At 36.3% G+C, this 25,123-nt stretch overlaps 1 protein-coding gene across 11 annotated transcripts in view; it reads left to right on the forward strand.

The window, feature by feature from the left end:
• The window catches only part of STXBP5 (syntaxin binding protein 5), a 100,896-nt gene that overhangs the window by 13,807 nt on the left and 61,966 nt on the right, over positions 1-25,123 (forward strand). For all 11 annotated transcript variants that reach the window (XM_071806391.1, XM_071806390.1, XM_071806394.1 and 8 more), the window contains 2 exons: positions 16,697-16,778; positions 17,624-17,724. In XM_071806391.1, coding sequence (XP_071662492.1) covers positions 16,697-16,778; positions 17,624-17,724 — 183 coding nt within the window. The remainder of the gene's footprint in view (positions 1-16,696; positions 16,779-17,623; positions 17,725-25,123) is intronic.

A 25,123-nucleotide genomic window follows, 5' to 3' on the forward strand; every position in this document is an offset into this window, starting at 1 on the left:
ATAGGATTAGCATGCCAGTATTTTTTCAGCATATGCTCGATCCAGTCTTACTACCTTGTTAAACAGAGCAGATGTTCATCTTCACAGTTGAAAAACATTCTTGACTGAACTTTGTAGTGTTGATATTAGAAGTACAGTTACTAAGCTTTAGTGATGCTTGATAATATGCAGAATGGGCTGCAGAGCAATAACTTGCCTGGCATTCCTTTTTGTGTGAGTTCCAAACTTGTGCAGTGAGATTAGCTTCACAGCCACCCATAAATGTCAGAGAGAAAGGAAAGTCACCAAAAAAAGCCCCCAGTAGACTTCCATTTAAGTGCCTGAATATAATGAGACTTCTTGCTGGTATGACATATATCCCCTCATTTTTAAAAATAATTAGATAGGAAATCTAACACTTAGGAAATGAATCCTGGTGAATTACTAACCTGGAAAAAGAGAGATTGGGTAGCCTACCTCTTTAAAGTACGTAGTCTTATTGGTACTGTCCCCATGTTTTCATAAGGGCTGCTGGCCAAAGGACATAGTATTCAAATAGCAGCTACTCACAAAGAATACTACAATTTTCTTAAACTTTATACTTCTCTTTCAGTTAAAACAAACAAAAAAACAAAACCAAACAAAAACAAACAAACAAAAAAAGCCATAGGTCCCAAACCCTTTTTTAGCTACACACGTTATATGTTGCTGCCTAGGAGTTAACTTTTACAACATGGTTTCTTTTCTTATGTAGCAAACTTTTGAACTCTGGTAGTTTAAAAGAGTTGTGAGGTTGTAGGTTTGTTTTGGGGGGGGTTGTTTGCTTGTTTTTTGTAATCTCTTTGTATGAACATTCTGCCAATCATTTCCAGATCAAATAAATGTTATGCTGGGTAAAAAGAAAAATAAAAATGTGGGAAGGAGGTGATATTTCCTGAGCAAATTTTACTGATGTTTTGATGATCTTTTCTGCTGGCCATTCCCACCCATATCACAAGGTGCTAGCAGTGAAATTTTGTTACAAAATATTTAGGAATTTTGCGTTTTAGCATATCATAACCAGAAGCAGTTCCAGTACTTTGTGATAGTCTGGTTATACATAGCTAACAGTGCATTCTGTAATTTCCAGACCAGGATTTTTGGTTACTTCTGTGCAGCCATTTTACCTCTTGTAGTTTTCTATAGATAAACTGACTGAAACTTAGTAGGCACATCTCTTCTAATGCAGAAAAGTTACCTGTAACACATTCAGTGTATTAATAGTATTAGTGCTAAGAACCCTAAAGACCCTTGTTGTAGCAGTTTGCAAATACAGCTCTACAGAAATAAAAACTTAACTGCAACTACATAGCCATCACAGCTGGTGCATAGCTATAATTAGAGAGCTAAGTGATCAATATTTGAATGCTTCAGTATCTGTTTGATCCCCTACTTTGCAGCAGAACTGGCTTGTATTTACAGCAGACTTCATTTTAAGCTAGGTGTATTTTAGTACCAGAAATTACAGTACCAAAGGGGCCAGGAATGTGATGGTGTGTGGTTTAAATGGGAGTATATGATAGTCACTAAAAAAATTGTCTTGGTGGATTTTCTTAATTATAAAACAGCTAAAAACAAGGCTTGCATTTTGTTTCAGTAGGTAGAAGTTGTAGAGATCCTTGCTATTTTGTTAAGGTCATGGACAGGCTCTTCTCCTAAAGTGCTCAAAAGTGACCTTAACTTACTTCTGCCTAGTGCATCCTGACCTGGGCAGAATGTTTATGGGCTTTAGCTGTTACCTTAGTGAAACCGTTTGAAAGAAGGATAGTTTCTAAAACCAGTAGAGGAAGAGTATGTAGTCTTCCTCTATATTCAAGATTGATGGGGGCGGGGAGGAGAAATGCTAGTCTGGCTACAGAAACTTGGGAAACACTACTACCAAGAATACTACTTAAATGTTTAATTCGTAAGTTCTGTGCATAATTTCCTAGTGATTCACCTGTCTGAATTCAAGCTAATATTTACTTAATATATACATGATACTTAGTGATTTTATATTTAGAAACAATGTACCAGGTTATATGCAATACAAACAATATATTAAAGAAAAATAGGATTGTCTTAAACTAGGTCTTTGCTGAGACATAAGGATCACAGCAGTAGAAGCTTCAAACCGATAGATGAGCGGTTATGTGTTTTCTCTGAACCGACTTCTAAAACTTGGCTTTTTGATTTCTGATTGTTAAATCTGCCCCACAAACTTGGAAGAGCATTGCAAACAAAAAAGGATCATTTTGCTGTCTTATAGAACAATCATGTGTCCACATTTTGAGACCTATGTTTTCCTGTTCTTTGCATTTTAAGTGGCAAGGATTTAGAGGAGGAAAACTAGAATTATTGAGAACAGAGTGGCTGCCTTACAAGGGGATTAATAGTGCTTGCTCTCAGTTTAGAGAGCAGGAGGAGAAGTAAATACCATCAAGGGTTGTGAAATCAAGCAGACACTTTAAAATGCATGCTGAGATGTCAATTAGCAAATTTGCAGTGCAAAATCTAGGGGGCTTTCCCTAAAGTACTATTAGACTGATTTAAGAGATAAAAAACAATTTTTGGTTTGAATATAATTAGTGAAATTCTAGAATTTATGTGTGTGGGAGTTGGTGTCAGCAGGCCATACTGGTGCATTCAGAAGGGGAGTGGACAAATTCGCAGACATTGGCTCCTTAAGCAAATGCTAAAGGTACTAGACTGGGAGTTTTCTTCTGATGTGCCTTATCCACCAGGATTGTTTGGTTTGGGTGTGCAAAAGGGAATAGCCACAAAGAACAGACAGGCTTGTGTGCTCTCCTTAAATAACACCAATTGCTGTTGTAGGAGATAGTGCTGGGCTGCGTGGGCCTCTGGTTTGAATCAGTGTGGTGGCTCTGGAACTCAGTCTGGCTGACTCCTGTCAGAAGAAAGAATTCCTTGATTGCGAATCATAGAATAGTTTGAATTGGAAGGGACTTTCAAAAGTAATCTAGTCCAACCCCTCTGCAACAAGCAGGGACATCTTCAACTAGATCAGGTTGCTTAGAGCCCCGTCCAACCTGGCCTTGAATGCTTTCAGGGATGGGGCATCCACCACCTCTCTGGGCAACCTGTGCCAATGTTTCACCACCCTCTTTGTAAAAAAAAAAAAAAAAAAAAAAAAAAAAAAAAAAAAAATTTCCTCATGTCTAGCTTGAATCTCCTCTCGTTTAGTTTAAGCAATTATCCGTTGTCCTATAGCAACAGGCCCTGCTGAAAAGTCTCTCTCCATTTTTCTTATAGGCCCCTTTAAGTGCTAAAAGGCTGCCATAAGGTCTCCCCAGAACCTTCTCTTCTCCAGGCTGAAGCAGGGTCTCACCAGAGGGGAGCAGGGCAGAATCAACTCCCTCAACCTGCTGGCCATGCTCCATTTGATGCAGCCCAGGATACAGTTGGCCTTCTGAGCTGCATGTGCACACTGCAGGCTTGTGTCCAGGCTTTCATCTGACAGGACCCCTAAGTCCTTCCACAAACTTCTTCATTTCAACTCAGTGCTTTGCATTATACTTACTTTTATAAATAAAACTTAAAGCTGCTTCTGTGGTTGGTTAGCAAAGAAATAATGTCTGCTACTTAAGTAAAACTTATCAGATGCCTGAATGGTTGATGAAATGTTCCTGTGGTATGATACAACATAAAATGCCAAGAGTATCGGTATGGTATAGTGGTGAGTTTTAACTTGAAGGAAGCTGCTTCGTAAACTCAAGTGTGGTAATTACACTGTGGTCTGATAATGTTCTCTGTCTTCCATTTTTGTTTGCAGTGGAGGTTACTGTTGCAATTAGAACAGTGTGCTGGGCAAGTTCAGAAAACAGTGTCCTTGAGTAAGTTTTAAAGGGGAAAAGCTAATTTGTGCCATTCTCCAAATGTCATAGCATGCATTACAGGAGCTGCATGCAATTTGACAAAGATGATGCTACTAACGCTCACTGTTCTAATCTACAGAGTAATGGGTTGGCATTTTCAGGAATATAATGTCACCTGCTGCATGAAAGCTCATTCAAAGAGGCTGTTCTTGCAAAATATTCCTGAGATTATGTTTAGTGTCAAACTAAAAATTACCTGTTTTGTTACTGAAATATGCTAAAAAAGCATGATTTGAAAACTTTGTCAGTATAGTTTGTTCTACAGTCCCCAGAAGCAGAGAATCTTCTGTATTCTGTAGCTTCTGTTGTCTGCTACAGTACATTTAAAACATAATTGTAAGTTATACAAATGCACTTAATTTGGGGAGAGTTGACTTCTGATGAAATTAAGCTCAGTTGGGAATACTTGTTATTGGTTAGTGTTGTCCTGGTGCATTAATGGAAAATCTTTAAAAATGATCAGTGGAAGTGCATCCTGTATGACTGATACTGAATAATTATAAACATTATTTTCAGCTTCTAATAAGAACTTTTAAAAATATTTAATAGTCTAAAGTATCTTAGTAGCTTGGTGGTCATAGATATTATTTGAAATGTTACTTCTGTCTTTTTCTAAAGCATAATACTGGAATGCATTTGTCAGTCTATTGTGATTGTTAGTAAAAGAGACTTCATTCTGGATTTGTACAATAGGCCAGTAGTTAATGTTGCTTTTTTTACTTGTATTTGAGGAGATTTTATAGTTGCTATTTTGGATTATCGGAAATTATTAGTTAATAGAAATAGTTATTTAGTTAATAGAAATAATCTCTGCTTGTCTTTTGAAACCTAGTTAGTCTGTCTTTATCTTAAACAAAGGCAATTTTCAGCGTCTGTATGTGACAGATTTCTTTTTCTCACTAAATTATTCTCCAAAAATACTCTTTTACAATTTTCAGATGTTCTTTAGTACAGTGTTGCTTCCAATAAAGTTAATTGTAGCTCTTGTCCATGAATAGTTTCTAAGAATGTATCTGTCCTGGAAGAGGTCATCTTGGGTGACCTGGGACAATTGATTTAATTCTTTCTCCTCTGCCTGAAGAGGATGGAGTTTGTGTATGTATGTGGCTTGTAAGGGGGGATACCACTTGATTCTGCTGGAATGTTTCTTTGTCCCAGCTGTGCAGCCTTGTAGCTGCACAGTGAATTCAAACACTATCTGTTCTCTGCAAATTCACTAAGTTTAGGGAGTCGAGCAGACTTGGAATGTATGTATGAATTTGTAGATGATTCTTAATTGAACAGCCAGCTTCTCTCAGCCTTTCCTGGAGGCTGAAGTTGGGAACCTGGGCATTCATAGGGGAAAAAAATGAGTAGTAATCAAAATTAAGGTTGCAGTGCTAGCATGTCAGTCGGGGTTTTTTTAAAGTGTTTTTCAAAAGTTGGGATGCTTTACAAAGAAAATGCTTCTAGACTTGTAACGCTTCAAGAAATCAAAGTGAATCTGCATGCAGTTGGCCAGTAAAGATTCTCTTTTTGTAAGGAGAAAATATACTTGGCTTTTTCTCTTAATACATGTGTGACTTGAATTTAGCTCCAGTAGAATTCTTAACATCAGGAAGTCTAATGCTTTGCCTTTTTTTTTTTTTTGGTGTGGCTTTTTTGTTTGTTTTCAGTTCACACAGAGCTACTGCCCACTGTAAATATACAACAGGATTATTAGTTCCTGTTGAAGATTGTAGTTCTGCTATGCTAACATTTGAAAGAAGAAATGCTCTTCGAATGGTACCTTGTAAAGATGACATTTGTTATCTTCGAACTTTTCTAGCCAATTCTTGGAAGCTAGTTTTCTTCTGTGGTTTGGTTTTGTTTTTCTTCCCTAGTAAATGTTTAAGATGAACGTAACAGGTGATTTAGTCTTACAGATATCAACTTAAATGCTTACTGCTCCAGTTTATATCTGTGTCTCCTTTGTTTTCACTTCTCACCATGCAGCACACATGTAAAACTTCCACATGTTGCAACTTCCAGTGAGTTCCATCAGCTGGTTTCCTCTTGTATTTTTTGATGGAAAGTGGTACAGAAGTGAACTTTCAAGATGAATTAATTTTTTCTTGCTGAGTAGAAAAAGCTGTCTGACAGTCAAAACATTAAAAATCTTTCAATCAAAACATGTTAAGCAGTGAATCACACTGTATCACTGCAGGTTCTCCTGACTCAAAGCAGGTCTGAACTGACTATGCTACAATGCAGTGTTGATTTTAAAAATCTGGATTTGCTGCTTAGAAACCATCTTGAGGTTGGATGAAGAGTCCTGTTCCAGACAATACTTTTCTATTGTCTGAGCCCCTGGATGTTTTCATGTTATGGCATTTCTGGAGTGCAGTTTTCCACAGCTGGAAACTTCCCTAGAGAAGATGGGAAACCCTGTCTATTTGATACCTGTAACTTCAAGCTTTGACATTAAAACCTCAGTAAAGTTCTGGACTGTGGTGATAGTCTACCTCAAACAGTGAATTTTTTTTTTTTTTAATTTGTGGGGTCAATATTGTGACTAATGGTGATGACAGAGGTTACTTTTTTTTTTGAAAGATGTAAGATCGCTAGGTTTTTAATTTTTTTTTTTTAACTGAGCAGTAGCGCTTTCACTCTCTTGGATGGCTCTCATGTGTAAAGTTGCTGAGTATCCCAGTGGAACCCAAATTGCTTAAAAAGGAAAGTCCAGACTTCCTTAATTTTGTACTTCAGCTGTCATTTTGAAGGTAGTTTTCTGAGGAATCCAACTTTCTCTTCAAGCACATCTTTGTGCAGACTGAGTATTTGCCTCCTTCTTGCCCTTTAATAAAGAGGAAGAAACAGTGGAAATGTGAATGTCTTCTCTTGGCATTTTGGAAGCAGAGTGATAGTGAAGGAGACAGCAGCACTGGGGAAAACCGCTGCCCTGTTTCTTCAGTCTTTCCTTGGCTATGCAGGAGGTGTAGACAAATGCTTAGTGTTCTTTACCCCCCTAAACCTTTCCTCTCTCCTAATAAATCAGAGATCCAACTATTACATTTTAGTGTGTGTATTTTTTTTTAAAGACAATCTCATTCTTGCAGAATTATTGCTAGATATTTCAATTAAACTACAGGATTGTAAAGAAACTTTGGAAGCGCTAAGCAGCGTGAACAGATACAGCTCTGCATCTTTGGAGGGTTCAAAACTGCGATTTGCCTTACATTTTCTTCAAGCCATCATGCGAAGAGAATGGGGTTTCCTCTTCCTTTTTCCTTGGAACTGGAACAGTTTCAGTTATAGGAAACAAGTTGTAATTTATAGATATTCATTATTTTGGAAACTTTTATCTAAAGGAAAGAACGATTTTATCTGTGAAAACTGCTATCCTATGACCCTGGCTTGTAGTATAATTACCCGTGTGTGTAACTTCTGAAATGTTTCCTGTGATTGCAGCATTTTATACAGAGCCTATATTTTAGGAAGTTGAGATTTTTCTGCCTTTCCCCTTTTGATGGAATATTCCCTTCTCAGCTTCCTACTTCGCTAGAACTTATAGCAAAGTATTACCTGTAAAACTCTTTCACTTCTGTTGAAGTTGATCAAATTGCTCTTCATCCCCAGAAATTGCTAGCACCTGACAAATGAAATGGTTTTTCTAATAGCAGGGCAGATGAGCACAGCCTGAAGTATTGACATTACTTGGAATCTGACAGGAACTGGAAGTACACAAGGCTAAGAGATTAGCAGGTTCTCTAAAGTGTCAAATAAAAGTCTCACTGAAGCTAAATTTGCAAGGTAATACCTTCCCTCCACCTAGTAATTAAAGTGCCTACTAAAATAACTGCAGGAAAGATGCATAGGAGAACTACTTTGGACTGTTCTTTTCTGTTGATGGTCTGTTTTCCATCCTTTTGCAGTCTTAAACTGAACTGTGGGTACTTGGAAATCTCACAACACTGTCTGATTTATCCCCTTCCCAGTGGTAATAAAAGCTGTTTGTTACTGACATCCCACAGCCCGTACAAAACAGTAGCTCTGTGTTTATACTCTCATGGGAACTCCTTAGCATTATGGAGTGGTGCGTTGCTTGAGACTGAAGGAGGGACCCAGCTGAAGACCTCAGCTACACTGAGGAAGAATAAACTACAGAATCCAAGGTGGCATCTGCAAAAAAGTTTATAAAAAAATTTAAGATTTTTAATGCTATGCTTTACATTTTAATAGTATTGAAGAACCACATGTTTTAATGCCAGTTTTTTTAATCTGACAACTTAATTTAGGTTTTTCTGATGACCATCTATTTTTTACTATATTTTTTAAAAAAAATTTAAGCTAAATAATGCAAAATGTTTGCTAATTATGTTGAAGGAGATCATAAACTTTTAAAAACAAATGACCCTGATACATTTGAGGAGATATGAATTAAGATTGCATAAGCAACTTCTAGGGACAATGTCAACCTTTTAATAGTCCATCTCAAGTTGCATTTCTGGTAAACACAAGCCACAGAAATAACGCTTAATGCAACACTGAAATGCAGCTATTTTTGTGGTGTGAAATGGAGCTATGTGTAATAGCACAAATTTGCAGTCAAAATAGTGAAGTAAAACTAAAGGTATTTCAACAAGACGTAGTAATTCCTCTTAATATTTTGGAAAGTAGTGAACTATTTTTCCAAGTTCTATCAAAAGCACAAAAAAATTAAGGAACACTTTAAGGAGTAGGTTTTGCATTTAAAATGAACAAACAACAAAAACCCACAAAACACAGTTCTGGCTCCAAGGTACCGCTTGTTTATGTGAGGACATAGTTTCCTCTTTTGATATTGGTGAAATAGTGCCATCTACTGAATTGCTTTAATGCTATTAATACCTTGGTTTTCATTTCTGGTGACAATTTTGAGCAGAGCTTTAAGATCATCACTGCTACTTGGATAGCAGTGAAAAATTATCTCAGTTCCCTTGCAAAACTAGAAATTATGTTGTAGTGGAACCTGAGGAACCTTAAAATAAAACTGAAAACGCTGCTCTTACAAAGATGATATTGCAAAATATTTGGCAAAGCAATGAGAGGATAATTACTGGTAGCTCATATGTTTGAGGCTAATTTTAAAAGTCTTAAGGTGTCATTTTGAATGAAGAAGATTTAAGATGCCTCTCTACTTATGAATTGGTGTGGAGGAGATTGAAGAATGGGCTCATATTTGCACAAAGTTGAGATGGAATGAGTGGTGATTACAAGTAGTGTCTTCTGTCATGAATATCCAGTAGTCAGTGACTTGAAAATAGCTGAAGAGGATTTGTTTGGCAGACAAGAGTTAAGTGGAGTATTTTAGATTGTGCTGTGTGAATGAAGAGGAATTTCTGGACCTAGCAAAGAGTTGCTTCGCAGTCAGAAATCAGTGTTGGCAGACAATAATTGACTGGGCATGGATTGGCGCTGTTCTTTGGAAATGTTAAACTGTCCTTCTTATTAGATAATATCTATGGTTCTTTATGCTTCAGAACATTACATTTGTTAATACTGCTGTTGGCAATGTCTGTACAAAATATTTGGACACTGGGAAGATACATCATTCTTAGTCCAAGTATTCCTGAGTTCTAGGAACATAGAATGGCCGTGCTTCTCTTGACGGAGAAGCTATGGACATAAGAAGAAAACCTTGTTAATTATCAATATTGTGATATAGTATGTGCTACCAAAAGGATGGATGAGCTAGGATATTTGTAACATGTTAACATTTGACATTAAAATTAAACTGGTTTGAATAGATGATAGGCAAACAGGACTTGAAAGCATGCAGCAGAATATAAATATTGTCTCTGAATTTTGATGAAGATATTTCAAAATATATAATTATTTCCTGGGTTTACTGTATATAGTCTTTGGAAAAAACTTAAGTGAGTTAGTGCTTACCGCCCATTTCTCTGCATTTTGTGTAGTCAGAGGAACCATTTGCAGGTATATTTGTAGCACTTTCCTACTTTTTCTTTGTATTCTACCATTCTCCTTCCTTTCTGTCTCATCCCGAAAAAGTACCAGACTAATCGCTTTCTTCGCATTGTTAGTGCTGAAATACAGCTTTTAGATTAAAGTAGTAGAACTTGGATCACAAAACCAAGTAAAATCAAGGAAAGCCTGTAGCAGTGTTAGTTTTTTGAAAATGCTATGTTTAGTCTAAATTGATGTTTTTACCTTTTCATTTAACAACATGCTTTACTGTCTGTGAATTGTGCATGTAGAAAATTATCCTTAAAACCAATTTTGTTTCTTGTTTGATTTTTAAATCACATACTTTGAATCCTGTTTGCATTTGTACTACTTAATTACAAAATACTTTAGCAAATGATTGCCTCTCACTGGCAGCTCAGAGAAAATTCTACCAAATAGAGCCTTTACAGAAAACATGCTGGCCCTTTTCCTAGCTGTTTGGGAAATACTGTATTTGTGGATATCTGTTTAAGCAACTTTGAAGTTTAAGATGTACTTTGACTCCTAGCTATTATTGTTGTTAGAAAACAGATCAGATATAAATAGCTGCTCTTTACACACTCCTTATTGGTTTCTATACAATCTAGTTCAATAATTGTTTAATTTTGAAATATATACGTTAAGGTTAAAAAAAGTGATTTTGTGCTTTGCAATTGCTGCAGTTTCCTGTATGCAGAAACTAGTTAATGAACTTTAACTGAGATCTGTGAACTTCAGTACTTTTCAAAATAGGTCTCCTTTTTCCCCCCACCAATCCAAGGTTTTTTTAAGTTAACATTAAGTCAGTTGGCTTCTGGCATTTAAAGGAGCTGAGCATTGTTTATATAAAAGTGAATACTTAAGGAAGTTGATCTGCATTTATGCAGGAACTAATGTTATTGGAGGCTGAGAAATTCAGCTTCCAGGCAGTTGTGTAGTCCCCAGTTCACTGGAATTCCTAAAGCTGCAGTAGCAAACAGCAATAGTAGTTGTTTGCTGCAACCTTTTAAGCTAATCTAAGGTCAGCTGTTTAAATACCGTATCTGTTGTTGCCTTCTTTCTCCCAGTCTCCCCACCTCCATCGGAAAGCGTGAACTCTTATGAGTGTCAGGGGCTGTACATGCTGCTGTACTCAAATGGTATTAAATAATTTTATGATAATGCATCTGGAATACTTTTTTGGACAGACATTGAGTATCTGAATGCAGCTTCTCAGCTTTTATTGTTATTTTAAAAAGTGCTGAACAGTCAATACCATAGCTCTCTCAAAAACATTTTGGAACTTTGTATAATGTTAACATTCCTAGGAAACGAGAAAAATAATGCATTTTCCAATATTTTGGTGTAGAAAGGATCTCTTCCAGTTCATCTTCCTGTCTTCCCCCCATCCTTCTCCAAGAGAAGGGAAGACCTCTGGAAGAAACCTTTTGATAACCTTCCAGGACTGAGATCCCAGCCTCTTCGTTTCTGAGGTGCCTCGCATTATTTTCATTCTTATGACTAACAGAACGAATTTGAATGTAGATTTTTTTTTCTTTTAATTTCATGGAAGTTATATTTCTTTATGCTCTAGGGACACTTGATTTGGTTCCCAAGTATGATATGTAATGACTGAGTTTTTTTTTCTGTCCAAGAAATGAGGTCAGACTGTATCTAGATGTCAGCTAATTCACAAGTGCTATATTTGCACGGAAGTTGCAGCCAGTGTCTTCTGTGACTGATGTCTTCCTTTCTCTTATCCTGTTTCATTACTGTCAGTTTTCTTACCTGCTTGCTCTCCTTAGCTGGCAGGAAAAGGCATCATAGTGGTCCAGCTGGAATTCCCATAGTAAATTGTTATCAGTAATTTGATAGTATTTCCACCTGGTGAACTTTAATCTCAGTTTTGAAGCCCTAGTTTGTTTTTGCTTGGTGCTGTTATTTACATATGTGAAAGTAGATCTGAAATGTTAATAAATATTATTGTATACTTTTGCAGACATAAATACTGAGACTTGGGGAGGAATAAAGACCTGCTTAGCTGAGTGATATAAACCAGCAAGATGCTATGGAAGCCTAAAGCTTTAGAAGGAAACTCTAATCCTGAAGTTGCTGAGAAATAGTGATATGGTACCATATCAGGGTTGTTATGAAGTATTTAGTGAACTTTTATGTTATCTTGTTTGCTAATAAATGGATGTGAAAGGTCAAAGGGAGTTTTGTAGACAGAGTTGACTGTAGGACTTTCTGACTAGCTCTCCCTTGTTAAATAGTATATGTCTTTATAGATTGTTCTTCGAGGTTGTTTCTGTGAGAGATCATGCTGTTGTGTGTGCAAGTAATAGTTTTGATTAGGTCTAGACCCAGGTAAGATTGACAGGAAAGTTGCCTGAAGCTATACTTGTTCTGCTTTAGTCCTGCTTAGATGTATCACCAGGACTTTATGCTACTCTGTAACTTGATGTAAACTAAGCCTGTTTTTTATCTGTTGTTGGATTGTATTCAGACTTTGCACTGGTGAGTCATACCAGACAGATTTTAATCTTTATATACTTAAAATACTATTTGGAAGTCTTGCTATCATTGTGTGTGTTGTGTGTTTTTGTTTCTGGTTGATTGTTTTTCTGAGGTTTTGCTTGTTTGTTTTTGGGGTTTTTTCCTATGTTAATTTTTGGGGACCACAATCAAAGCACACATAAGTGTGTGCAAAACAAGTGGTGGTATTGCTGCCTATAAAAATAATTCATGGTATGATTAAGTAAAGTGGAAGACTGCTATATAGCAATGACTGTAGTAAAACATGCAGGTATAATATGCAGTCCTGGCAAGCTATATGCTGCAGCCCAGTCTACCTAAGAATACAGTGAGTAATCTACTGCCCTTAGAGTTATTCAGATCAGTGGTATGTTTATTCCTCCAGTCAGAGACCAATACTTTTGCATCAAAATAGTCAAATGTTTAAATACTGTGAGGTGTTACAGGTACAGTTTGGACAATATCTGGGAATTAATTTTGAAAGCTGTTAGTTTCAGATCTGTATTAAAAATCTTGAGCTATTGTAACAGTGGCAAATCTGATAGAGGAACATGGTCTGTATCTTGTGCTGTACCATCAAAACTTTTCATAGCAGTGTAATGATACGAAGGTGCAAATATCTGTGTGATGGTGGTTTGGAAGGTAATTTATATGATAAATATGTTCCTGCGTACATAACTGATTTACACTTGGGATTGAATCGATAGGAACAGTTTTTGAAACTGTGTCATATGTCAGCTGGGTCAACCACAGGTGAGAACCATCCAATCAATATTACCTACATCTGCTTAGAGTAACTTAAAGAAGTATTTTAAAAGGACTGCTCTTCTAAGGCTGTCATAAATAGTCTGGAATTAGTTTTCTCTTTCAAAATGTGACTTTTAAGGGCAGATGTGCACTGAGTTGCTTCTATGTAAATAAAAAATATTACTATTCTTTATAGTTTAAAATAATATTTTGTAGAGAGAACTCACATATCACTAATTGAAATGCTTTAATTTTGCCTGGAAAAAAAAAGGTGTCACCTTAGGTCTGAAGCTTGTTTGGAAAAACTATTGCCTTTTCTCACAAAGTAAAATCAGTGTCATTAAATTAGGATGATACTGTGTTTTTCTTATGTATGACCTGCATTTCTAGCACTTATGAAAGTGACTTTGTGATATTGAGTACATTATCTCTTCTTTTCTCAGCTGCAGCTCTTGTCTCTTACTTGCTTTTTCAAAAAGACATGCAGAGAAGACAGTGAAATGCTAGTGTTCCAAGAGTTAACTTTCTAATCACAGTGGGGAACATAGAAGCAAAATTCAAAGGTACAGCTGAGAAGCTGTTAATTTTTCTTGTTGGTTCCTATTTGGAATAGGGGATGAAGCAGGAATAGTACAAACAAATGCTTGGTAGTGAAGGAGGAAGGATGAGTCTTTGATTAGAAAACTGCTCAGAGCAGACTGTTTCCTCTGGTGCTACCCTAGGACTTTGGCAGAGAGTTTTTCCTGTCTACAAAATTTAAAAGTGTTGCCCATCTTGTCATTGTTCATTATAATTGTTGCCTGTTTTGGGGACTACTATGCGGTAGCTGATCACTGCTTAGCACAGCGAGGTCTCTTGCCTGAAGCACACATACACTAGTATAAAGGAGTCGGACAAACTGCATTCCATGGAATGCTGCATGTTTTCTGTAGTTGAGAAACGCTGAATATGTACTGAAATGGACATGTATTATTATCCTTCTACAGTCAGTATTTAAGTGACATGTTTTCTCAACTTGGCATACTCTGCAAAACTGGGAGGCTTTAGAAAAGAAGATTAATGCTGGTTAGGAGGATGATATTAATTTGAGATGAGAAGAATAATTTTAGCTACTAGGTGAAAAAGTGAAGATGACATAATCCTTGGGTAAAGAAAATAAGTGGCACTAGCTGCAAGGACTATTTTTATTTTTTTATAACTGCAAGCACTATAAAAGAGGCCAAACTCTATTTTCAGATCTGCATAGGAGGCTTTCACTGATTTGTCAAAAAGAAGAAACTTGCTCTGAATGTGTAAAGCTTGTGTGAACTTACTCCCAGTGCTGCATACTTACTGCTTTCTAGAGAGAGACCACATTCAAGTGCATTGGAAAATGCAAAAGGATGTTTTTGTTTAAATAAATGTTCACATGTTCTTAATATTGAAGTTTTTACTGACTAGTTATAAATATTTGCATCAGAAGTGCTTAAAGGAAACATTTGAGAAACAGAATTTGAGGCTAGAGTAACATGAGGAATCTGTGGGCTTCTCTGTTTTTGTGGATCATACTCCTCTTGTTTTGAGGCAAGGTAAAACCTCACTTCCAAATAAACGGTGGGTGGGTAGATTAACAAGGGTTACATTTAGTTATGTTGGAAACTGATGTTCAAGGGAGGGCCTGGGGAAATCTTCTTTTGTTAGAAAACTACCTGTGTCAGTGCAGATGAATAACAAGTTTTAAAATTCACTTCCTGTAAACATCTGAATTTTGTATTCAGAAATTGCTTTTTATCTATTTCTGCAAATAATTATTAGTTCAAGTGAATGCAGAAGGATGAGCAAGGCTGAGGCAAATCTGCTCTGAAACCTCTGGTGTTCCTTGTGGGGATATTTTTTCCAATCTGGCAATTTGTGTAGCCAATCCATAGTTAATGCAAAAGCAATGATTTTACATTAAAAGTATTCAGAATTCTTTAGAAAGATATCATTTATGGGGTCAGCATCACTCCCCACCATTCCCCGAGTTTCAAGCTCTGTGTTTCTTTCCTTGTTTTGACAGCTATAAACTGTCAGTGGAATACAGATATGCAGATGACTTGTACAGGAAACATATTGGTAAGAATTAAAATACAAGGGGAAAAAACAGGTGAGGCAAGCTGGCTCTTTAAGTCCTTCCATGCCAGAACAAAATTAAATTACTAATTCTGTTCAGGGGAGAAAGCTGGTATTAAGTTTGCTGGATTACTCAACATCTGTTTAGTGGAGCTCTCATCACTTAGCTGGATGTTATGCAGATTCATTAGTCTAGGAGAAGAATGTGATTGAAGTTTAAAAGTTAAAATATTGTGGTGAAGCAGACTTGTTCCGATGTTAGTTCCACTTATGTTTTATCTGGCCAGCTTGGAGGTTGAGCAGGATGTGTGTTTCAGTTTTGGTTTGCATGCAACCTGGTAGTTTCTTCAACTGTTTGACTGTCTCTTTAGTGTGAATGTATATATTTTTAAAGTTTATTTACATCTGCTTTGGTTTTGATCAACAATTTCTCAGTAAATGGAAGATGTGTAGAATGAGTGAGAATTGTTCTGTTTTATTAATTTCTAGTGTATGCTGAGAGAACAAATTTGACATTATATTTCCTGTTTTGCCTATATCTTTGGAATTACTTCCTTTCTTCCGAAAACTAAGGTGCCTGTTTAAAGCAAGGAAATGTTTAGCTCTTTAACAAATTATACTCCAGAAACCCTGGGCGTATTATAATGATGAAATACTGACTGCTTGCATAATTCATCTGGACTTGTGTTATTTTTGCTCTGTCTCTTAGAGGCTGGAGAATTTCCTTAATTTCAAATCAGAAGAGGATGACTACATTTGAAATACAGAATCTTTGCAATTAATTATTGAATCAAGTATGGAGATTTGAAAGAACTGTGTTCCTGCTGCTTCTATTTGATATTCATTATGTCAGTATAGGACTGGTTTATGTGTGGGAGGGAAAATGAACAAGCTTTTGTTATCTCATAGTTGATGTGAATCCAGGAAGTCTTGATACAGAGATCCTGGAAATGTACTTTATACATAATTTCCCATTGACTCCTCTGTATTTTGGCTACTGATCTTTTATCTCTGTCACAGCTATTTTTTTTAACTTAGATTATTCAGCTGTCCTATTCATCTCTAAGTAGTGTTGAAAATGGAGAGAGATCCTTTAGCACTTGACAGTTGTGATCATTTTATTATATGCTTATTTATATCAGCTTCCTTTTATACTAATCCTGATATTTAATACTACTAAAATAACTCCATCAGTCTCCGTTATGATTCTCATTGATGAAGAATTCCTTTATAAGTGTACATTTAGCACTTACACGTTCTTTTTTGTATTCCATGGGGATAAATAAGATGAGCCTTTCAACTTTTTTGTGTTACTTTGTGTTGTTTATAAATTATTTTTTGGTGATCACTCAGATCTCTGCTGTTCAATGTTGAGTGTGCTAGCTAGAACCAGGATGTTAGCCTGTTTGAATGTGATATTAGTGCAAGTGACAACGTTGGTTATGGTTTTTGTTGTTGTTCTTATGTCACATACAACCGTTATTCCTTAATGGTACCAATTCCAGCTTTGGTCGACCAGGAGTTGAATGCTACTGCCAACATGACAGTGGAGCTGCAGTAATCCAGCTTCAGTTCCTGATTAATGAGGTTAGTAAAATGATGTACATATTCCATAATTCAGAGAAGATATAGAGTATATTTTCTTCAGTTTCTCATTAGACAAGCATAAAAATTAGCTAAAGCAAGTGAATCTTAGCACAAGTGGCAAACACTAAAAACTATCATAAATGAACTTTTTTAATTTTAGAGAATATTTGATTTACTGTTGAAAAGTTTTGTCTCTAGAGTACTCTTGCTGTAAGCAAGAACTTTTTCCCTAGTGATATTTTTTTTACGTCACTGAACATTGCAAGTCATCTCTTGAAGTAGTAAAGTATGTTTTCAATACTACTAACACTTTAAGTAGGTAGTTAATTCTGTTTTGATAGTTACTCTTTTAGATGTGAGCTGAGCAATTTTCCCTTATCTGATCCTTTGGGAATTTCAGGTATGTCTTTTCTAGGAGTGTAGCAGCTGAAATCTGACAGCAGGGCTGTTCAGGAGCTAGCTGGCACCAGATTTGTAGAGGAACTTTCTAGCTCGAAGGAATGGAGAAATCAAACCTCGCTAGCTTTGTCAGCACATAGATATTAGCAGCTGAATTCATTGCTTAACTTCTGTACAGAGGTGGGCATGAGGGAGCTGATGTGCACACACCTCAAAAAGCTTTTCCTTCCCCATCACCTCTCAGTGTAGCACTGAACCAAATGTGATCACATCAGTTAACTCATTGTAACTACTACTTAAAACTTATCTGTGCTGTGGTGTTGAAACACATGCTTATTAATGTTGTTATCATCCTGGAAGCAAATATATAATATTTCTGCTATGATGTTGATATCCTGTTATTATGGTTATGAAAATAAGTTGACTAAAACTGGTTTTTCTTACAGGGAGCTCTTGTGAGTGCCTTGGCTGATGATACCTTACACCTGTGGAACTTACGTCAGAAGAGACCTGCTATACTTCATTCACTCAAATTTAACCGAGAACGGTAGGGACTAGATTGTTGTTGTGTTGCCCGTTACCATCACACTATGTGCTATTGTAAGATCAGGTTTATTAACGCAGTCCAATTCATAACTTAAATAATTAATTTGATTTACATTAGGTGTTGGTGTTGCAGGCTGTTAAAGCCCAAAGTACTTGTGAGTAGACACACTAGTGGCCTAAACTGAGATGACTTTTTATCACTTTAGATATTGCATTGCTGAACATCCTTTTTCTTGTCTTTAAAAGGTGTAAGGATAGACTTTCAATGTATGTCTCCAAAGGAATTTTGGAACAAAAGAAAGTGTGTGTATGTGTGTGTGTGTGCATAGCAAGACAACAGGAAAACTAATTCAAATTTTTAGTTGGAATTTTTTCTCCTCTTGATGATAAATTCTGCAGCATTAGAGCTCCTGTCTTTATCAGAAGCTGAAAACAACATGCATTTTGACTAACAATTTTGAGGCTTGGATAACAACATTGAAAGCAAGCTAGGGAGACATTTTAGATAAAATTTCTACAAGGTTAATTTGATTTCATTACATTTCTGCAAAAGTGTTTGTTTTTCTTTTTTTTTTTTAATAACAAATCACAGAATCAGAGAATAGTTCTTCCCGTTTGGGAAGTAGCTTTTTTTTTTTTTCCCCAGTATGTGTAAAGTCTCACCTGCTTTTGAACAACATGTGTTAGAGATGGACTGCTTGGGGAGCTCAAAGGATACTAGAAAGAACTCAAAATAATCAGACTTATACCTATGTTGAATAGGGAGGGAAGTATTTAAGCTGTAAGTATTGGGTAGCAATATAAAAAGGCAAGTTAAGTATTTATGTAAAACCTCCTAAAGTAATGTCATACAGAGTACTAAGCAGGCTGTTGGGTGGGTTATGGAGTAACCTTGTGGTTTTAAAGAACAAGTTATGAATAAATCTGTCAAGAGTAACATAAATGCAGATTACTAGATTTTTGAGGGGGAAAAGGACTAAGTGGTTCTAAGTCCCTTTTGAGGTTGTTCCTATGATCCTTGTGATAAACTTTTCACAAGGACTTGTAGGGATAGGAGAAGGGGTAGTGGTTTTAGACTGAGAGGGGGTAGATTTAAAACAAATTCTTTACTGTGAGGGTGATGAGACATGGGATCAGGTTGCCCAAAGCAGCTATGGTTGCCCCACCCCTGGAAGTGTTTAAGGTCAGGTTGAATGGGGCTTTCAGCAACCTGGTCTGGTGAAAGAAGTCCTGCCTGCAGCAGGTGGGTTGGACTAGATGATCTTTAAAGGACCCTTCAGACCCAAACTATTCTGTGATTCTAAACTGTTATGCACAAACCAGAAAGTTTTGTCAGAGCAAAATTCTGTGCCCCGAGGGAGTGACAGTGTTCGTTTATGCAATGTAAAACTCAAATGGAGAGAAATGCAATTCACAACCTCTAGATTAATGAGGATCGTCCGACTATAGGAAATGCAGTGGCATATCCAAACCAGATTTTCTCCCCCTTCCTTCTTAAATGACTTTTCTCTTGCCTACAGCACCTACTTAAGTATTAACATAAAATTTGGATTTGCAGCCTGAAACCACACTTGGACATTGGCTTCTAACTAATGCTTTAAAATGGATGTCTGAGCAGGTGATTCAGATTGTGTGCAAATCTCCTAGAAGCTGGCGTAGTCTTAGATGTATGGATATCTTCAGTTAAACAGAGTGGAAGTTTTAAACCATCCTTGTCCTGTAAAGATGGTGTTCTCACTATCAAAACTTGTCACAGGGAGTTGAACTATGTGAACTCTTACCAAAAAGGGGGATGGGAGTGGAAGGGAGTCTAGGTCACTTGTACTGATTTTTGCACGAAAACCTGTCCCTTGCTAATATAAGTAATAATAGTGCCATAGTTACTACACATGATAAAAATATTAAGGCAAGAGCTTATTTTTCTAGTATTTATAATCTTAAAGTATCCATTATATTAGCATGTAGAAGTAGCCAGAACACTTAAGATCCCAGAACCACGCCTTGTCATTGCTGTTTATTATGTCATGCTGGGTGACTGTGAACTGTCTTCAAAAATTCTGGTGTTTTTTGACTAGTTTATAAAATGAAGATTTATAAAATAAAGTGTAATCTCATTACCAAGGAAATATTTTGATGTTCAGAGAATTGCACAAATTCACTGTTGAATAATTCTAAATAAGTGTCTTTATAAAAAAGGGTTCTTAGTAATTAATGATACCTAATAGGTTTGGTATGTTATGTGGATTTGAAGTACATGGGGTTTGCTTAGATTATTTTTATGGTGTGTATTCACTACTAAGTTTATTGATGAGAGTGTTCATGAATAAAACAGGGTCTTCTCAATTCACAAGCACCAAGTTGTTAGATACCTAATTAATAAAACCTTTTAAATAATTTATGTTGTGGGGTTAAGATTTACTCATAAGGGTAACTAACTTCTCAAACAGTAATTATTTAAAATATTGAATACTACAACAGAGCCTTGTAGCAATATGCTCTCTAATTATGCTTTAATTTACTAGCTTGTGTAGGGAGCTTTAATATCTTGGAAATTAGTTTGGATAAAAGAATAAATAAGTTAAACTGGAAAAAATGTCCTTTGAGGGTAAACAATACCAAATCTTACTACATGACTAAATAAACTATTCCAGCCATATCAGTATTGACTCTAGGACTTTGATGCTAAGGTTTAAAACTATCTTTGGGAGTATCTGCAAGTACTGTGCTGACATTGTGGAAAAGCAGTATTTCTGTCCTGTTTAATAGGAGTTGACCTCGACATTACAGGCCAATTTTTATTCAGACTTTGTTTCCAAATTAGAGTTTAATGTGTAAGGATTAGATGTGAACTGCTACAGTTAGCTCTCTACACAGATTAAAGGATATTCTAGTCTTGAAAACTACCATTGAACTATGCTTTAAAAAAACTAACAACATGTAAGACTGTAACTTGCAAATGAATTCTGTATTCTCCTGGCACAGCCTTCTGGCAGCTCTGGCCAATTCCCTGCTTTTAGTCATATGGAAGAATTACTGCCTAATGTTTAACAACACAATTTCTAGATTTCACATTTGCTTCTCTTATTGGTACTGTAGTTTGGCTAGCTTCTTTCAGGCCTGTTTTGAACATCTTTTTAATAAGGAATAGAAAACAGACATATCTTCTTTATAAATGCTCGTGTCATGTGTTAAGTATTTATTATACTTACCTGAAAATTGAATTAGAGTATTAAATTACCTGTAAATTAATTCAGAATGCAGTCTCTACTATGTCGGGAAAGTGTTGTGAGTTCTTGCTTTTCTACTCATGAATTTTAAGGACAGGATCTGGTGAGAAAGAGTGGGGGCTTTGGTTTTGTTTTTTAAATAATTCTGTGCCCGTTACAGACTTTGTTCTGAGCTGTGGAAAATACTTTCACTGGGTAACTGGCAGCTTTTTAGATTTGAGCAAAACACTTATTTAAAAAGTAGTGGCCAAGAGTACTTAAAAATGCTGCTTTCTGTTGAATCTTTAAATGAGTATCTGTAGATAAGAAATTGGCTATTTAATGACTTCATAGCTCTTGGCTGCCTTTTGTACCAGTAGTTAGTAATTTGAAGCAAGTCATCTGAACTGGTGATTGAAGTTTTTGATGTATTACAAATCTATTAGTTGAAATTACTGGCAGGTGTCAGAAGCACAGTGCAAAACAAGATAGTTTTGCAAGTTTTCTAGCCTTTGGTTCCTGTTGCATTTGTGTGGGTTTTGTAGCTGCTTCATGTTCTAGTTACCAAATAAAGGTTAGCAGATATTAAACCAGTGTCATACTAAGCTTGGCCACTGTTCCTTGACTGTGGGAAGAGATGTGTATGGAACAGGAAGAAATGCTTAATGATTCTTACATGGGAGGGGGTTGCTTGCATGACTTGTCACGCAAGTGAAGAATGTGTAAGTAGTACATATTTGAAAAATGAACAATTCAGTGTGTGAACTTACTATCATAGGTTTTGTAGTCACTAAGATTTCTTCAGTGAATCACAGTGTAGCTTTTATTATCTACATAACTGCATAAATATCCTACACATAACATTGTGTGTTTACTTGTAATGCAAGACTCATGCCAAATTGGTTTTGACCTAGTACCAAATGTTAATGTTAGGCTAGATTTACTCTGAAATAAGCATAGTTAATGCTTATTATTAAAGTAAATATTGAAAATATGTTGTGAGGTAGATATCCAGTCTGACTTCGGTTTTCTTGCCATGCAGGGACTATTAAACTTTGTGGTGATCGAAGATGTGAGAGGCCAAACACACATCACTAGTGAGCCAGGGACTGTCACAGAGCCGGTTTGAGAGAGGGTCGAGTGACGAACTTGATTTAAAAAAAAAAGTGGTGTGGGATGACTAATTTGAAGCTCCTTTGCTGCAAACCAAACCACAAACCAATCAGCTTTATGTATAATTATGAAAAATTTGTCTAGTTATCTAGAATGTGCATCCTTCATAACTGAAATTCCCTATTCTAATGCCAAAATAAATAGTATACTTACTTTGTGACTTATCATAAAGACAAGAAGCAGAATCATAGCATAAAAATAGAACTGAGTGTTTAATGTGTGTTTTGTGTATCTTATAGCTGAATATGTTGATAGATGTTTAATTTTTAATATGTTGACTTTTATGCTGTGGGATTTTGTTTTTCTTGGCATGAAACTGCACAATTCAGAATTAGAAAAATATATTTCAAGTATCACTGATTTTGTATCCTGCTGTAAACAGCAACTTTAATGTTGTGTTTAAAATGCAAACTGTCTACAGCGAGTGAATAAACTAACTTACTAATAAACAAGACCTATCTTTTATGTTACATACCTTACCTTTTTGGAGACTGTAACTTTGTACCTGGCCTGTGCATTAGCAGGCATGAGCTGTGAGAGAATTTTTCCTTCTACCTCACTGGATTTCTAAACTGACCAATTCTGCCACTTTGTGGATAGCAGGAGGACATACAGGTTTTCTTGCTTGTGAGAGCAGGTGATGATAGACATTTCGTGGGTTTTTGGTTGCGGCTTTCTTCTTCCTCTTTCTGTGCATCAATATCACTGTTTCACTTCCAGCCTTTGTTTGAGGACTGCCTTTTCTCCTGCTGCCCTATGTCTTTTGGGGTAGGATTGTAGTATAACTAACAGAGATTACAGATATGTAACTTCTGAGAAGTTAAATATTTGGAGTCTTTGCAGTGTCAGTGGTATATAAAGAACAAGTTTAATATGACAACTAAGTTTTTCACACATAACTAAGCTTTTTTATAACTTTTTAAACTAGCTTTATTCTTGAGTGTGAAAGGAGATGATCACCAGGTCTGCTTACCTTTATGGTGTCATAGGGCCTTCTTTTACCTGGTAGGCTTAAAAATGTTACTCGGTGATTCAGTGGATTATGTATTTAGAAGAAGTTTTATTTTGTTTCAAGAAATTAGCAGGAGAAAATGAACTTCTTGACTGTGGTTTGCTCCAGATTGCTAATGTCTGTCTCATGCAAGACTGAATTCATTTGAAAAAACTTGTTCGCATACATGCAAAGTCCTGTGTGTTGGTGCAGTTGATGGAACTGTAGTTGCATCAGTTGCCTTCTGCTGCCTTTGGCACTGAGACAGTACTAAGTGCTGAGTCTTATTACTCTGAGATTTCAGGTGTCCAAGAAGCAGTTTTCAAAAACTGTCTCTATTGTTTTTCTTGCACAGTGATGATGTTCACAGTGGTATGAAGCACATAATGGCCAACTGCCACATTCCTGGGTAGAATTTAACCTTTAGTCTTCAAGCTCTGCCTGTCTGACAGACTTTTCCCCATTGGTGATGGGTATAATTCTTCTGTCGCCTGTGGGAAAGCTATATCTCTGTGACTGTTTATAAAAATTGCATTATGTGACTTCCCAGATGAAATGTTCAGCCTGAACTGCATGTGTTAGAGCAAGCTACTCAAGTGTCTTCTGATGCCAAAGGTCTGGTTACTTTTTGAGTCATGTCAGCTTATAAATATGGGGTGCAGGAGATTTTATTAGTGGCAAGAGGTCCTTAAATCTTTAGGATACTTGATGTGAATTCCTTCAATATTGAAAAATAGTTGTGGTTTTCGAATCAGTTGCCTCAAAATGCATGTGTGCATTGGTCTTTTGTCAGCATTACAAGCGGTCAAGTAACCCTTTTCTCTTTGTGTATAAATAAAAAATGGATATTCGTTTTGAGTGATGTACAAATGAAGCTTGAAAAGCCATCTTAAAATGGAGAGGTGAAATGTGACTCCATAAATGAAAGAATGCAGAAGCTGTGAAATATATTAGGAACACTATATCATAAAAATACAAATACCGGCAGCAACCTAAAAAACCTTCTAAAATTGAGCTTTTTTTTTTCTGGAGAATTATCTAAATGGCCCTAGTATCGATCACACCAGTGATCAGTGGTGACAGTTTCATTTCTGTTCTTGGCTCTCGCTTACCTGTTACTCTCTCGATGCCCCTCGTGTACACCCCAACTCAGACATTGAATGGAGATACTGCTCAGCTGCCTTTAGAGACAGCCTTTCAAGTGAACATATTTTGTGAAGCATTATTAGGAGTGATGTTATTGGATACAAATGGGATTGAAGTACCTGGTCCAGTTTCTATGATATACTGCATTTATCCACATGGTCTTTTGGTGGGACAGTTTTGGGATGCATTGAAGAAAAATTCTTCCTCTGCGTGTGCATTCTTCCCCTTTAGGCCTTCTTTATATGGGTAGGTATTTTAAGCTTATTGCAGTTACCAAATCTGGAAAATAGACCCCCTGCAGAAGTCTGGCAAAACCACAGCCACTGCTTCCTTCTGTCAGCCATTCTGACCATGGCTCTTGGTTTTTTATGCCCATTGAAGAACTGACAAGAGACCATAGACATGGAGTCCAGGCTAATGTAAGAATTAAACTTTTCAGCTTCTGAATTTGCATGGTGGCTATCTCATGCATGAAAGGTTGAGGATAAAGGTATGCAGAATACAACTTTGGTAGCTTAACACTTTTCTTTTTGTAAAATTCTTATTTTGCATGTATAGTAACAATATGAGCAGCCAGTGTAATTGCAGTAACTGCAGACCTGTAATATTAATCTGAAGTTTTAGAAATAGCTTAGTGGCTTAAATAAAATCTATTATCAGTGTTTGTCATTTGTCAAAGTATTTGTCACTGTGCATTGTTAAAGCAGTATTATACGTTCTTTGGAATTTTCCACTTCATGAACTAGTAGACTAAGGAAAGGTAAGACTAATTTAGGATTTCTCTTGTCATAATAATACACTCAGGATAACAGCCTGTCATTTTTACTTAATGTTTCCATTAAAAGCATAATTCTTAGACCTAAATATTAATTTAGTAAATGGTA

This window comes from Patagioenas fasciata, chromosome 3 (assembly GCF_037038585.1).
Source record: "Patagioenas fasciata isolate bPatFas1 chromosome 3, bPatFas1.hap1, whole genome shotgun sequence".
NCBI classification, from domain to species: Eukaryota; Metazoa; Chordata; class Aves; order Columbiformes; family Columbidae; genus Patagioenas; species Patagioenas fasciata.